Source organism: Sminthopsis crassicaudata, chromosome 4, assembly GCF_048593235.1.
Source record: "Sminthopsis crassicaudata isolate SCR6 chromosome 4, ASM4859323v1, whole genome shotgun sequence".
In the NCBI taxonomy this organism is placed as follows: Eukaryota; Metazoa; Chordata; class Mammalia; order Dasyuromorphia; family Dasyuridae; genus Sminthopsis; species Sminthopsis crassicaudata.
Window position 1 is genome coordinate 470337898 of NC_133620.1, and position 13548 is coordinate 470351445.

Sequence of the window (13548 nt, forward strand, 5' to 3'; positions counted from 1 at the left end):
TCAGAAAATAGCAAACCAGGAGAGCTATATTTAGCCAAAAATAATTCTGAGTGCCTTAATCTCTTTCCCTGACTCCCTCTCTTGCTCCTGCCTTGGTCAGGAGAGGGCCACGTGACGGTGACCTCGTTTCTTTTCTGGCGACCCCTCAGACTTACCAGACTCCTTAGGGCACTGCCAGGCTTTCCCAGCTGGGCTCGGCTCCTCGGTTCCGAGACCTTGTGCAGCGGGCAATGGCTTCGGGGCAGAGGTGGATGGGGGGGAGCCAGCAGGTAAGGGGGATTCTGGGCCCGAAGCCCCATCGGCAGCCTGGGGACCAGCTGACACCCAGAGGATTCTCCCAGAGAGGCGCGTGGGGGAGGGCGAGCAGGGCTCTGGACGCCGGGGCCGACTCGTTCGGGGTAAACAGCTGCGGCGTTTCAGACTTTCCAGCTGTAGCTTCAGCCAAGCGCGGCCTCTGAGCGGTCAGATCAGTTAAGATCATTGAGGTTTTCTTTGAAGAGCTTGGGCTGTCTGCGCTTTGCCACCAGAGGAGCCCATTTCCTGCTTCCTTCAGATGAATGATGTGCGAGTGTCTGAGATTCTGCCCGCCGCTCCGACGGTGGCCAGGAGGCCTCTGGCTCCTCATTAGACCTTCCCCGAGGGCCCCAGGCCCACGTAACGGTGGCTGCAGGACCCTGAACAAGTGTGGTGGGCCGGTTTCTGGCCCAGGAAGGGGACCGAGACAGGTGACTTCCCAGCCCTGGCCCTAGTGCTTCCGGCGTATCAGTCCTGAAACTTTGGGAATCCCACGGGAACAGGGAGGAGATGGGACAAGAGAGCTTCATGCTTGGCCTTAGATGGCTGTTCCCAAGCCTAAGAAGGCCTAGAAAGGCCACAATTCTTCAGTGGACCCATTGGGGTGGGCAGCTAACAAGCCCCGGAGGCAGCGCTTTGGGACAGAGTCCCTGCTTTTTGGTGGCAGCTGATCCTAAATTCTGCTTGCTCTGGGGGAGGGTTCTTGGCAACTGGCAGCACCTGGCTGGGCCCAGGGCGGGCCGGCCAAACAGGCTGGGCAGTTTAGGCCTGGGAGCAGGGGAGACCTCCCTCTGGAAGCCCTTAAGTGCGAGCCAGCACCCTGCCTCCCAGCCAGTCTCCCCAGCCAGCTCACGAGGGCTGCGACGGGAGTGATGAAAGGCCAGGCAGGAACGTGTCCATAGGGGATGGGGTCCCCGGCCCCTCCTCCCCATTCTTTCTGGCGAGTCGGGAAAGCTGCATTTGGGGCTTGCTCCACCACCCAGTCTGGCTGACCTTGTACCCTGCTGGCCTTCGCTTCCTGAGCACCTGCTTCCTACCTGCTCTCAGGTTGGGGAACCTTATGGTGTTCTTACAACGGAGGGCCCTTTTAAGTCGTTCTTCAATCGTGTCCAACTCTGTGAGCCCATTGGAGAATTTGTTTAGCCAAGATCTCGGAGTGCTGCCCATTTTACAGGTGAGCACGCTTGCTCAGCCAGTATCAGAGGCCAGATTTGAATTCGGTCTTCCTGACTCCAGGCCTGCTGCTCCATCCGCCGTGCCACGTGGCTGCTTCCTGGAGCTGAAGGAAATGCTAAATTCCAGTCAGAGCCTGGCAAAAATAGAGGCAGGAAGTTTTTTCCAAGGATACAGACTGAGGTCTAGAGCACCTTTCAGGGCCCTTCCTGATCCTCTCTGCAGATAAATGAACCTTCTTTCATGTCCTCTTTACCCAGACCACCCGGTTGCCCCCTCCAGGGCTCACCCATCTGCCCTCTGCCCTCCCACAGTAGGAGTCGCTGCCGCCGCTCACAGCATCTGTTGGGCCACCCCTGTGTATGCTGAGCCCTGTGGAGTCTGAGTAGGGAAATGAGGTAGTCGCCCAAAGCACAAATGCGTAGTGATACAAGCACATTCACCAGAGGGAGGGAAAGCGGCTCGCTTGCAAACCAGCAGGGGAGCCTTGGTTATTCCTTTCTGGTTCCCAGAACCTCTTAAAAAAAGATCCCCGTCTGGGCATCCAGCCAAGGGCCATTTGCCAGAGCTGCCCTCATGACTCTTCCTTTGGATCAGCCCTTTTCCCTTTCTTTTAAAAAAATATTATTATTGGTGCTACTTTATATATCTCAGAAATATTTGCCCTTTTAAAAATAATATTTTTTTAGCATTCGTTTAGGAACTTTTGAGTTCCACATTTTCTCCCTTTTCCTTCCTGAGAGGATTAGCGATTTAGCGATTTGACATAGGTTATTACGTGTTCAGTCTTGCAAAACATATGCCAAATATTGCTGTTGTTTGTCCATTCTGGGAGAGCACCGTACTAGTCATGTTGTAAAAGTCACAGACTCAGAGTGAAATTTTTTTTTTTTTTTACAACATTATCCCTTACACTCCCTTCTGTTCCCAATTTTTCCCCTCCTTCCCTCCACCCCCTCCCCTAGATGGCAGGCAGTCCCATACATATTAAATATCTTATAGTATATCCTAGGTACAATATATATGTGCAGAACCGAATTTTGTTGTTGTTGTTGTTGTTGCAAAGGAAGGATTGGATTCGCAAGGTAAAAATAATCTGGGAAGAGAAACAAAACAAAACAAAAAAACAACGTCAGAGCGAAATTTAAAACATTTTCAGAAAGTTAAAAAGTATGCTTCAACTTACTTTCAGACTCCACAGGTTCTTTCTCTGGAGGGGGAGAGCATCTTTCCTGTGGAGTCCTTTGGGATATCCTGGATCATTGTATTGCTAAGACTAGCTAAATCACTCACTCTTGATCGTCATATCTCCTAGTTCTTCACTTCACTTTCCATCACTTCACGCATGTCTTTCCAAGTTTTTCTGCTCATTTCTTTCTTTTTTTTTTAATTATTTAATTTTTACAAAAATTTTATACATAGATAATTTTCTGGCATTGACAATTGCAAAACCTTTTGTTCTAACTTTTCCCCTCCTTCCCTTCATCCCCTCCCCCAGATGGCAGGTTGACCAATATATGTTACATATGTTAAAGTATAAATTAAATACAATATATGTACACATGTCCAAACAGTTGTATTGCTGAACAAAAAGAATCGGACTTTGAAACAGGGTACAATTAGCCTGTGAAGGAAATCCAAAATGCCGGCGGACAAAAGTAGAGGGATTGGGAATTCTCTGTAGTGGTTCACAGTCATCTCCCAGAGTTCTTTCGCTGGGTGTAGATGGTTCAGTTCATCACTGCTCTATTGGAACTGATTGGTTCATCTCATTGTTGAAGATGGTCACGTCCATCAGAATTGATCATCATACAGTATGGTTGTTGAAGTATACAATGATCTTCTGGTCCTGCTCATTTCACTCAGCATCAGTTCCTGTGAGTCTCTCCAGGCCTTTCTGAAATCATCCTGTTGGTCATTTCTTACAGAGCAATAGTATTCCATAGACCACAATTTACCCAACCATTCTCCAATTGATGGACATCCACTCGGTTTCCAGTTTCTGACCACCACCACCACTTCCAGGGCTGCCACAAACATTCTTGCACATACAGGTCCCTTTCCCTTCTTTAAGTTCTCTTTGGGATATAAGCCTAGTAGTAGCACTGCTGGGTCAAAGGATATGCACAGTTTGATAACTCTTTGAGCATAGTTCCAGATTGCTCTCTAGAATGGCTGGATGTATTCACAATTCCACCAACAATGTATCAGTGTCCCAATTTTCCCACATCCCCTTCAACATTGAGCATTATCTTTCCCTGTCATTCTAGCCAATCTGAAAGGTGTGTAGTGGTATCTCAGAGTGGTCTTAATTTGCATTTCTCTAATGACTTGGAGCATCTTTTCATATAGCTAGAAATAGTTTTGATTTCTTCGTCTGAGAATTGTCTATTCATAGTCTTTGACTGCTCATCGTTTCTTATAGCACAGTAATATTCCACTGCAATCATATACCACATGTTTAGCCATTCCCCAATTGATGAGCATTCCCTCGGTTTCCAATATTTTGCCACTACAAAGAGAAATGCTAAAACACTTTTGTACAAATAGGAATCCCTTAATCTCCTTGTGTTTCGGAACTATCAGAGGTATTACCAGATCAAAGGGTACGTGCAGTTTTATAGCCCTTTGGACCTAGTTTCAAATTACTCTCCAGAATGCTTGGATCAGTTCACAGTTCTACCAGCAGTCCATGTGTTCCAGTGTTTTCACATCCCCTTCAACATTTATTATTTTCCTTTTCTATCATATAAGCCAACCTGGTAGGTGTGAGGTGGTGCCTCAGAGTTCTTTTCATTTGTATTTCTCTTATCAATAGTGAGTTAAAGCATTTTTTTCATGACTGTAGATAGTTTTGATGTCATCTTCCGAAAACCAACTGATCCTTTGACTTTATCAATTAGGAATGACTTGTATTCTTATAAATTCACCTCAGTTCTCTATGTATTTGAGAAAAGAGATCTTTATCAAAGAAACTTGCTATTAAAAAGTATTTTGCATCTTTATCTTTTCCTTTTAATCTTGGTTGCATTGATTTTGTTTGTATAAAAACTTTTAAATTTAATAAAATGGAAATTATCCATTTTATATCTCATCATGCTACCTCTTATTTTGTCATGTGTTCCTCATTTCTCCGTAGATCTGACAGGTAAGCTATTCTCTGCTCATCTGATTTGCTTATGGTATTATCCTTTATGTCTAAATCTTGTACCTGTTTTTACCTTATCTTGGTATAAAGGATGAGAGATGTTGGTTTAAACCATACTGTTTTTCAGTTTTCCCAGAAGTTTTTGTCAGACAGTAAGTTTTTGTCCCAAAAGTTTAGATTCTGGGGTTTATCAAACACTGCACTATTATGGTCATTTACTAGTCTGACTTGTGTACTTAATCTATTCCACTGAATTACCACTCTGTTTCTTGGTACCAGAGAGTTTTGAGCATTACCACTTTATAATAGTTTGAGATCTGATACCATTGGGCCACCTTCCTTCAAAATTTTTCCCCATTAATTCCCTTGATATTCTTGACCTTTTGTTCTTCCAGATAAATTGTGTAATTCTTTTTTCTAGCTCTATAAAATAGTTTTTGATAGTTTGATTGGTACTGAATGAGTACACTGATTCAGTTAGAATTGTCATCTTTAATATTGTTGATAGTTTTCCAGTTGTTTAGATCTGATTTTATTTGTGTGAAAAGTATTCTGTAATCATTTTCACGGAGTTGCTGGGTTTGTCTCGGCAGGTAGATTCTTAGGTATGTTATATTGTGGACAGTTATTTTAAGTGGAATTTTGTTTTCTATCTCGTTGCTGGATTTTATTGGCAATATTTAGACATGCTAATGATACAGGTCCTGGCTTTATTTTTTTATCCTGCCATTTTGCTAATTATTTCAACTAGTTTTTAGTTTATTTTTTTTTAAGATTCTCAAAATACACTATCATACCGTCAGCAGAGAGTGATAATTTTTGTTTCCTTGTTACCTAATTCCTTCAATTTCTTTTTCTTTTTTTAATGCTATAACTACATTTCTAATATAACATTGAATAATAGTGGTGATAACCGGCATCCTTGCTTTACCCTGATCTTACTGGAAAGGTTTTTAGCTTAGCCCTATTATAAACAGTGCTTACAATGATTTTTAGGTCAGGGGTGGGGAATCTTTTTTCTTCCAAGGCCTGTTTGGGTATTTGTAACATCATTTGTGGGCCATGCAAAATTATTAACTTACAGAACTCAAGCAGTGGCAAGTTGTGGGGGTACCTAGCTTTCAGCTCATCATTACCTGCAATTGATTATGCAGTTTCATTGGCTTTATATGGCCAAAGATTCCCCATCCCTGTTTTAGATTGATGCTACTTCTCATTGAAAAAAAAAAAAAAAAAGCTCCTATGTTCTCTCATGTTTTTAATAATAATGAGCGTTGTATTTTGTTAAACCATTTTTATGTCATAAAAGGAATTCAGTAGGACTCCTTTGCCTGTTTTTCCAAATGGTTTATATGGTGTTGGGATGAATTATTCTTTAAATGTTTGGTTCGATTCACCATGTGAATTTGGCCCTGAGCATTTTTTCTTGGGAAATTCATTGATGGCTAATTCAATTTCTTTTTCCCCAGGACGGAGGTTATTTAAATATTATGTTTCCTCATCTCATCTGTTAGTCTGGGAAATTTATATTTTTGTAAATATTCATTCATTTCATTTAGATTGTCAGATTTGTTGACAGTTGGGCAACATAGCTCATTATTGCTTTGAATTTCTTCATTGGTGATAAATTCACCCTTTTCATTTTTGATACTGGTAATTTTTTTTTTCTGTTAAAAAAAAATAAATTAACCAATGGTTTATTTTTTTTCTTTCATAAAATCAATTTTTAGTTTTACTTATTAATTACTTTTAATTTTATTAGTCTCCCCTTTGATTTTCAGGATTTCCAATTTGTTATTTAATTGGGGGGGTTTAATTTGTTCTTTCCCCAGTTTTTTTCTCATTGCATGTCCAATTCATTTGATCTTCTTTCTCTTTTTTTTTTTGATGCACTCATTTAGACAGAGAAAATTTCCCATAAGTACTGCTTTGGTTGTACCCTGTAAATTTTGGTACGTGGTCTGATTGTCATTTTCTTTAATAAAATTATTATTTCTATAACTTGTTCTATAATTATTTGATTTCTAGCTAATTTTTAATCTATCTTTAAATATAATTTTTATTGCATCATGATCTGAAAAGGATACATTTAATATTTTTGATTTGATTGTGAGTTTTTTATGCATTGATACATTGTCATTTTTTGTGTAGATACAATGTACCACTGAGAAAAAGATAGATTCCTGTCCACCCCTATTAAGTTTTCTACAGAGGTCTGCCATGTCTAACTTTACTAAAATTCTATTCACCTCCTCAATTTCTTGCTTATTTTGTGTTAGATTTATCTCTTTCTGAGAGGAAAGTCGAAGTCCCCGACTAGTACAGTTTTATTGTCCTGTAACTCAACTATTTTTCTTCTTTAGAAATGTTGATGTTATGTCATTTGGTGCATATATATTTACTATTGATATTACTTCATTGTGTGTGGTACCTTATCTCTTACTTAGACTTATTTTGGGTAGCAGCTAGGTGGCGCAGTGGGTAGAGCAGGAGGACCTGAGTTCAAATTTGGCGGCAGACACTTAACACTTCCTAGCTGTGTGACCTTGGGCAAGTCACTTAACTTAATTAAAAATATATTTTTGCTTTTGCTTTGTCTGAGATGAAGAATGCTATCTCTGATTTTTTTTTTTTTTACTTCAACTGAAGCATTAATATATCCTGTCTTTACTCTCTCTGTGTGTCTCTGCTTCAAATGTGTTTCTTATTGGAAGCAATATATTATAGAATTGTGGTTTATAATCCACTCTATCTGCTTTTGTTTTATGGAAGAGTTCATCCCATTCATATTCCCAGTTAAGATCACTGTGGATGTCCCTCCCTGTTTTTGCTTCTCTTTATTGATGGTTTTCTGTCTCTCTCTATGTCTCTTTCTCTGTGTCTCTGTGTCTCTTTCTTCTCTCTCTCTCTCCCCTCTCCACCGTATCCCCTCCATTTTTGCTTCTTTCCCCCCCTTGTCATCTCCTAGGACAAGATAGATTTCTCTACCCAACTGAATGTGTATGTTATCCCCTTTTTGAGTCAAACTCAATGAGAAAAAGGTTCAAGCCGTGCTAAGCCCTCTCCCATACTTCTCTCCACTGTAACAGATCTTTCATCTTTCTTCGTGCACAATAATTTACCCCCTTCTGCCTCTCTCTTCTCCCAGGGCTTCTTGCCCTCTCTAGATGTAAACTCCTTCTAAATTCCCTTGATAGCAATATAGTTGTTAAGAGTTACAACATCCTCTTTCCTTGCAGGAGTGTAAGCAGTTTCACCTTATTAAATAAATAACATGTTTTCTCTTTCCTATTTACCTTTTATGCTTCTCTTGAGTCTTGCGTTTGAAAATTGAATTTTCTATTTAGCTCTGCTCTTTTCATCAAGAATGTTTAAAAGTCCTATGTTTCAAAGACCATGCTCAGTTTTGCTGGATAAGTGGTTCTTGGTTATAATTCTGGCTCCTTTGCTTTCCACAGTATTATATTCCAAGCCATCAGATCTTTTAATGTAGAAGCTACTAAATCCTGTATAATCCTGATTTTGGTCCCTTGAGATTTGAATCATTTCTTTTTGACCGTTTGCAATATTTTCCCTTTTACATAAGAGTTCTGGAATTTGGCTAAAATTTCGTAGGAATTTTCATTTTGCTATGTCTTTCATGAGGTGATCACTAGCTTCTTTCACTTTGCCTTCTGTTCCTAGGTATCAGAGAAGTTTTCCTTGATAATTCTTTGAAAAATATTGTCTAGGCTTCCAGGTAATATATAATTCTTAAGTTATCTTTCCTGGATTTGTTCTCCATATCAGTAGTTTTTCCAATGTCAAATTTCATATTTTCTTCTATTTTTTATTCTTTTGATTTTGTCTGATTCCTTACTACCTTTCACTTGGCCAGTTCTAATTGCTAAGGAATTACTTTCTTCAGTAAGCTTTTGTACCTCCTTTTCCATTTGGCCAATTCTACTTTTATGGGGTTGTTTTCTTCAAAGATTTTTGTGCTTCCTTTATCAAGCTGTTGACTCTTTTTCATGTTTCTTTTGCATAACTCTCATTTAGTTTCCCAATTTTTTTTCTGTCTCTTATTTGATTTTCAAAGTCCTTTTTGAGCTCTTCTAAGGATTTGTTTGGACCGGAGGCCAATTTGTGTTTTTCTTTGAGTCACTGTTTTCCTCCTTTGAGCTGGTGTTTTGGTCTTCCCTGTTGCCATAGGAGCTTTCTCTAATTGGGGCTCTGAGTTTGTTTTGGGTTTTGTTTGTTTTCCATCCTATTTCATGACTTTGCAAGTTGAGCTTTGCTTCTGGGACACAGGGTCACTGTTGCAGACTCCTTGGGCCCCAGACCCGAGGCCCCTGGCCTGCCCTGCTGGGGCCTAGGGACCTGGTGGCTGAATTGTGCTGGGCCTTCCCAGACACCCCCCATGCTGGGTTGTACTTCCCTTCTTCCTGAGTGAGACAGACCCTCAAGCCCTTCCAAATTATCTTGGACTGGAAATGGTCTCACCCCATCCTTTTGCGGGTGCTGCTGCTCCCAGATTTGCTCTGAGGTGTTCTCTCTAAAATGTAATGTACTCTGTTGAGATTTTCTTGGGGTCTCTGGGGGCAGCCTTCGTTTCAGTTCAGTAATCACCCCAAATGCAGCCAGAGGTTAAAGTCCAAATCCTTTATTGTCTCCTTTCCTGTGGCCTGGTTAGCTTTCTTATAGTCCAGACCCTTTATTATCTCCTTCCTGAGGCTGGGCAGCTTTCTGGGGAGCCTTTCAGTCTGGCCTCAGTCTTAGTGGGGGAAGTGCAGGAGGCCAGGCCAACTTCCAGGAAGACTGACGATCGAATTGAATTTTCCCTTTGGTTCCGAGAGCTTAACTCCTGCCTCCAGTCCTTTGCCTCCTCTCCAAACGTCTCTCAATCTCCCTGGCTGAGGCTCTGAGCTTATATGCCCCACAGTGAGTCCAAACCAATCATTTCATCACTAGGAAACCATTATTTGTTGTAGGATGAAATCAATGCTAGACTCGATTTAACCGTTGTCTCCTCAATTCCACTCAGTCCCTTGTTTCAAGTTCTGGCCCATAACTTCTTGTAGGGTCAGATAATGATACTGAACCGTGCTAAATGAGATAACTGTTGTCTCTCTCCATTCCACTGACTTAGTTCCTTGTAAGAATCCTTTGTTTCAAGTTCCGCGTTCTGGCCCCTAGCAAGGTGTGACTGGAGGGCTCTGGCAAGGTCCTGCCTTTCCTTCAGCCTCTTGGCTCCTCCTCGGTGCGTCCCCCTTCTTCCTTTGGCTCCTCGGTCTCCTCCCTCGGGGGCCCGGCCTCTCTGGGGCCAGCTCCTGCCGATTCTGGTCCGTGGTAAGATCAGTGTGGTCCCCAGAGCACAGTCAGAAGGGCAGGACGCTGTGATTGGGGCGGCAGTGGCTGGCAGATAACATGGTGCTCTACGGTTCTTCCCTTTTCTTGGCATCTGTCCCATTTGGGCAGGCTGGGGCTGGAAGAGCTGACGGTGGAGATACCAGGGCCAGCGCTCCTTCTGCCAGCTGGGATCCCAAAGGAAGGGGGGATGGTGTGGGCACGGCGCCATGGCCTGGGGCATCCCAGGGTCCTCAGCGTGCCAGAGCTGGGCCGGCCGGGCCCAGGGGCATCTGTCAGTGGTCCTCGGGGGGCAAGGGCGGAACATCACTGGGGATCACAGACAGTCGCCTCAGGGAGGTTGATGTTAACTTGGTGCACGGACGTGTGTGTGAGTGTGTGTGTTTGAGTGTGTGTGTGTGTGTGTGTGAGTGTGTGTGTGTGTGTGAGTGTGTGTGTGTGTGAGTGTGTGTGAGTGTGTGTGTTCTTCCCTCTTTGAAACCGTTCCAATGAGAATGGGGCTCAAGCATTGCCTGCCCCCCATGTTTTCGCAGACACAGACCATCCTGTTCCTTACTAGACTTCTATTTTTTTTCTTTTCTCCTCAGAATTTGGGAATGGGTGGGAGGAGAGGGGCTGGGGAGCGGGAGGGCAGCCACAATTGCTTTTAATGTACAGGAGGAAAAGGTAGAGGCGAAGGAAGAAAGCTTGTCATTTACATGGCACCGACTGTATGCCAGGTCCTTAACTTTACAAATATGATTTCACTGGATCCTCTTATTATCCCCATTTGATTGTTGAGGGAACTGAGGCTGGCCAGCAGCGGGCCTCGCGCAGGGCCCGCTCCCAATATCTGCGGGGGCTGGCGAGCTGTCGGCAGGAGCCAGAGAGGCTTCGCTGTGATCGCCTGCCTTGACCCCAGGGCTCCCTGTAGCCCCCCCCCCCCCCCTCCACCTGCGCTGGAGCTCTGGCCTCCTCTCTCTTGGCCGCCTGCTCGAGTTCTGCTCCTTTTCCTTCCTGTTGACGTCGTTTTGGCGATCGCAGTGTCCGGCTCCTGCTGACTCTGCACCTGGCTCCTCCAGGGACTTCTCCAGAGGCTTTTCTTTTTTGGGGGCTGCTCCAAGGGCTCCTCCGGGGGCTCCACTTCCTGGGGCTCAAGGACAGCCCTCGGCCTCCCAGCCACAGCTGACATGAGGCTCCCGTGTGCGCCTCGTCCACAGCAGGCACCGTCCTCCCGGGGAGGCCACCTATGGCCGTGCTCCAGATTGGGTGGGAAAGGGGGCTCTGCGGGCAGCCCCACGTTCCCTTGGAGACAGCCAGCGGTCAGCCCCCCCACACACAGGTGGACGGTCACTTCCTGACAGGCCGGTGTCTGCGTCCTCCGCTTGGTCCTGACCGGCTCTTGGCCGAATGATGTAAACAGGATGCTGAATGTTTAAACTCGGATTTAATTGTGGGAAAACGGAACCGACGGTGGCAGGCCCGGCTGGGGGGGGAGGGGAGCGGATGCGGCCAGGAGGGGGCTGCTCCCATCCAGGAGTCGTGGAGGGACACGAGCTGCTGGCGGCCCCGGGAGCCCTGTCCCTCTGTTAGAGGATGAGCAGCTTTGGCGCCTTAGCCAGAGAGGACGTCCGAGAACGGGCCTGGGACTAATGGGCCCAGAAATAACGGGCCTGGGATTGGGATCCCCCACTTGCGGCTTCTGTGCCTGGCCTCCGCCAGCCCACGGTCCTCCCCCTTTTTTCTTGGTGACCTCCTGGCTCCCGTGGGCTACTTTCCATCCCGGGGCCCAGATTTGGCCTTTGGGCCGAGCGCCAGCTGCCTGGACACTCCCAGAGCCCGCACGGGCTGGGAGCCCCTTTCCCAGGTGTGCAGCCCCGGCTCCGGCCTTTGTAAACGGAGGGGGTGTGAGGAAGGCCCGGAGTCTCTTCCCTCCTCTGTGTGTGATCCACGGCCCCCAAAGTCCGGCTCTCACCTGGCGTCCCCCCCCCCCCCCACTGATGTAGCGCAGCTGGGAGTTTCCCCATTTGGCGTTTCAAGCTTACGGCCTCTAGTCCGGCTCTCACCTCTGCCCTGGCCGGGGGCCCCCACGTGGGCAGTGCCCCCCTTCCTCCTCTTTGGACTCCCTGGCTTCCTTCCTGCGTGAGTCTGCTCTGGGGCTGCCTCCCACAGGGTCTGCTTTGGGGGGGGTCCTGGGCACACTCTTCCCCAGTGGAGTGAAAGCTGCCCTGCACAGACCCAGGCCGTTTTCCTCTCTCTGTATCCCTGGCACAGTGACTGGTATACAGGGGGCACTAATAAATGTTTGTGCCCGACTGGTTCAGGATCTCAGGGAAGTTCTTTGAAGGGAACCTTTGTGCTGTGAGAGGACATCCTTTCTGGTGCCCTGACTTTTCCCGGGAGCCGCAGGAGCATCAACAGGTTGGCACTGGGAGGAAGACTGGGCACGGGCACACGGCCTCTCGCAGGCCCCGGGGGCCACAGGGTAGAATTTTTGGAGGAGGATGACCCGGACAAGCCAGGGAGGAAGCTGCCAGAGAGGGGCTTTTAGACCAGGTCTTTTTTTAGGTCAGAGCCGGCCGGGCCGGGCACAGGCTTATGCCCGGCGTTGGGAAGCTGGCTGCCGGCCCAGCTGAAGGGAGCTCCAGGTGGCCAGGGCGCATTCAGCTCGGGAACTGGCTTTCTGCAGGGATCCTGGGAACAGGGACCGAGCTTGTGGCCTCTTGGGGATGAGGCTGGAGATGGCTCTCGAGGCAGGTCCCAGCCTGTGCCAGGGGCAGCTGGACGGGCAGAGGTGGCCACAGAGAAGTGAAAAATGGGGGACTTTGGAGCCGTAACCAGAGCCTGCTGTGTGTGTGGGGGGGAAGGAAGGAGTTACACTGGTGTGCCCATGGTCCAGTTCCAGGCTGGGGGGAGGGGAAAGATGCCATGCCCGCAGCCCCCAGGGAGGGGTGGCCCAGTGGGTGGCGTGGTGCCCACTGTGCCGAGTGTGGTTTTTCAGCAGAGCTTTTTCTTTTACATTCACAAGCTGCAGGAGGCAGCCACGCACTGGACCTTGCCCACCAACCATCCTGGCGATCTAGGGGCGGGCGTCCGGGGTGGCACCCTCCCTCATTTTTATTGATGAGTATTAGCTTTTTTTCTGCAGCCTGAGACTCTGTAGGTTTCGGTTCTTTGGAGGCCCGACCCAGCCCCAGCCCTCTTTCCACCGCTTGGCCCACAAATGCCCCCTCCCCCCCACGCCAGGGAGGGCCATCTGCTGGGAGCGGCGTCCCGCGTGTCGTCCAGCCTCCCCGTGGGGAGGCCTCAGGCCTGCTCTCCCTTGAGTGCCGGCTCAGACGCCCCCTTCCATGGGAAGCCCTCGGCTCCTGAGCCAAGGACTCTCAGGGGCACAGGGATGGACTGAGTCTCACTGACCACCTGACTCCCCCCCAGAGCGGCGCAGTGCACAGAGCAGGAGGTCTCTAGTCGAGAAGATCTGAGCCCAGATACAACCTCGGATCCCCAGCAGCTGCCTTAGTTCCCTCATCTGTAAAAGGGGGACAGGGATGGCCCCTCCCTCCCAGGGTGGCTGTGAGGCTGTTGGTGAAGTGCTTGGCACAGAACGT

The 13548-nt window shown here is 46.9% G+C and overlaps 1 protein-coding gene across 4 annotated transcripts in view; it reads left to right on the forward strand.

Annotated features, from left to right (window-relative positions):
* DGKD (diacylglycerol kinase delta) overlaps window positions 1-13548 on the forward strand; it is a 66212-nt gene that overhangs the window by 28727 nt on the left and 23937 nt on the right. The window contains exon 1 of one of the 4 annotated variants that reach the window (XM_074264298.1): window positions 175-269. The exons of the other annotated variants lie outside the window; for them this stretch is intronic. Within the exon in view, the coding sequence (XP_074120399.1) occupies window positions 231-269 (39 nt within the window). The 5' untranslated portion in view covers window positions 175-230. Of the gene's footprint in view, window positions 1-174; window positions 270-13548 lie in introns of those variants that run through there. 4 annotated transcript variants of the gene reach the window in all.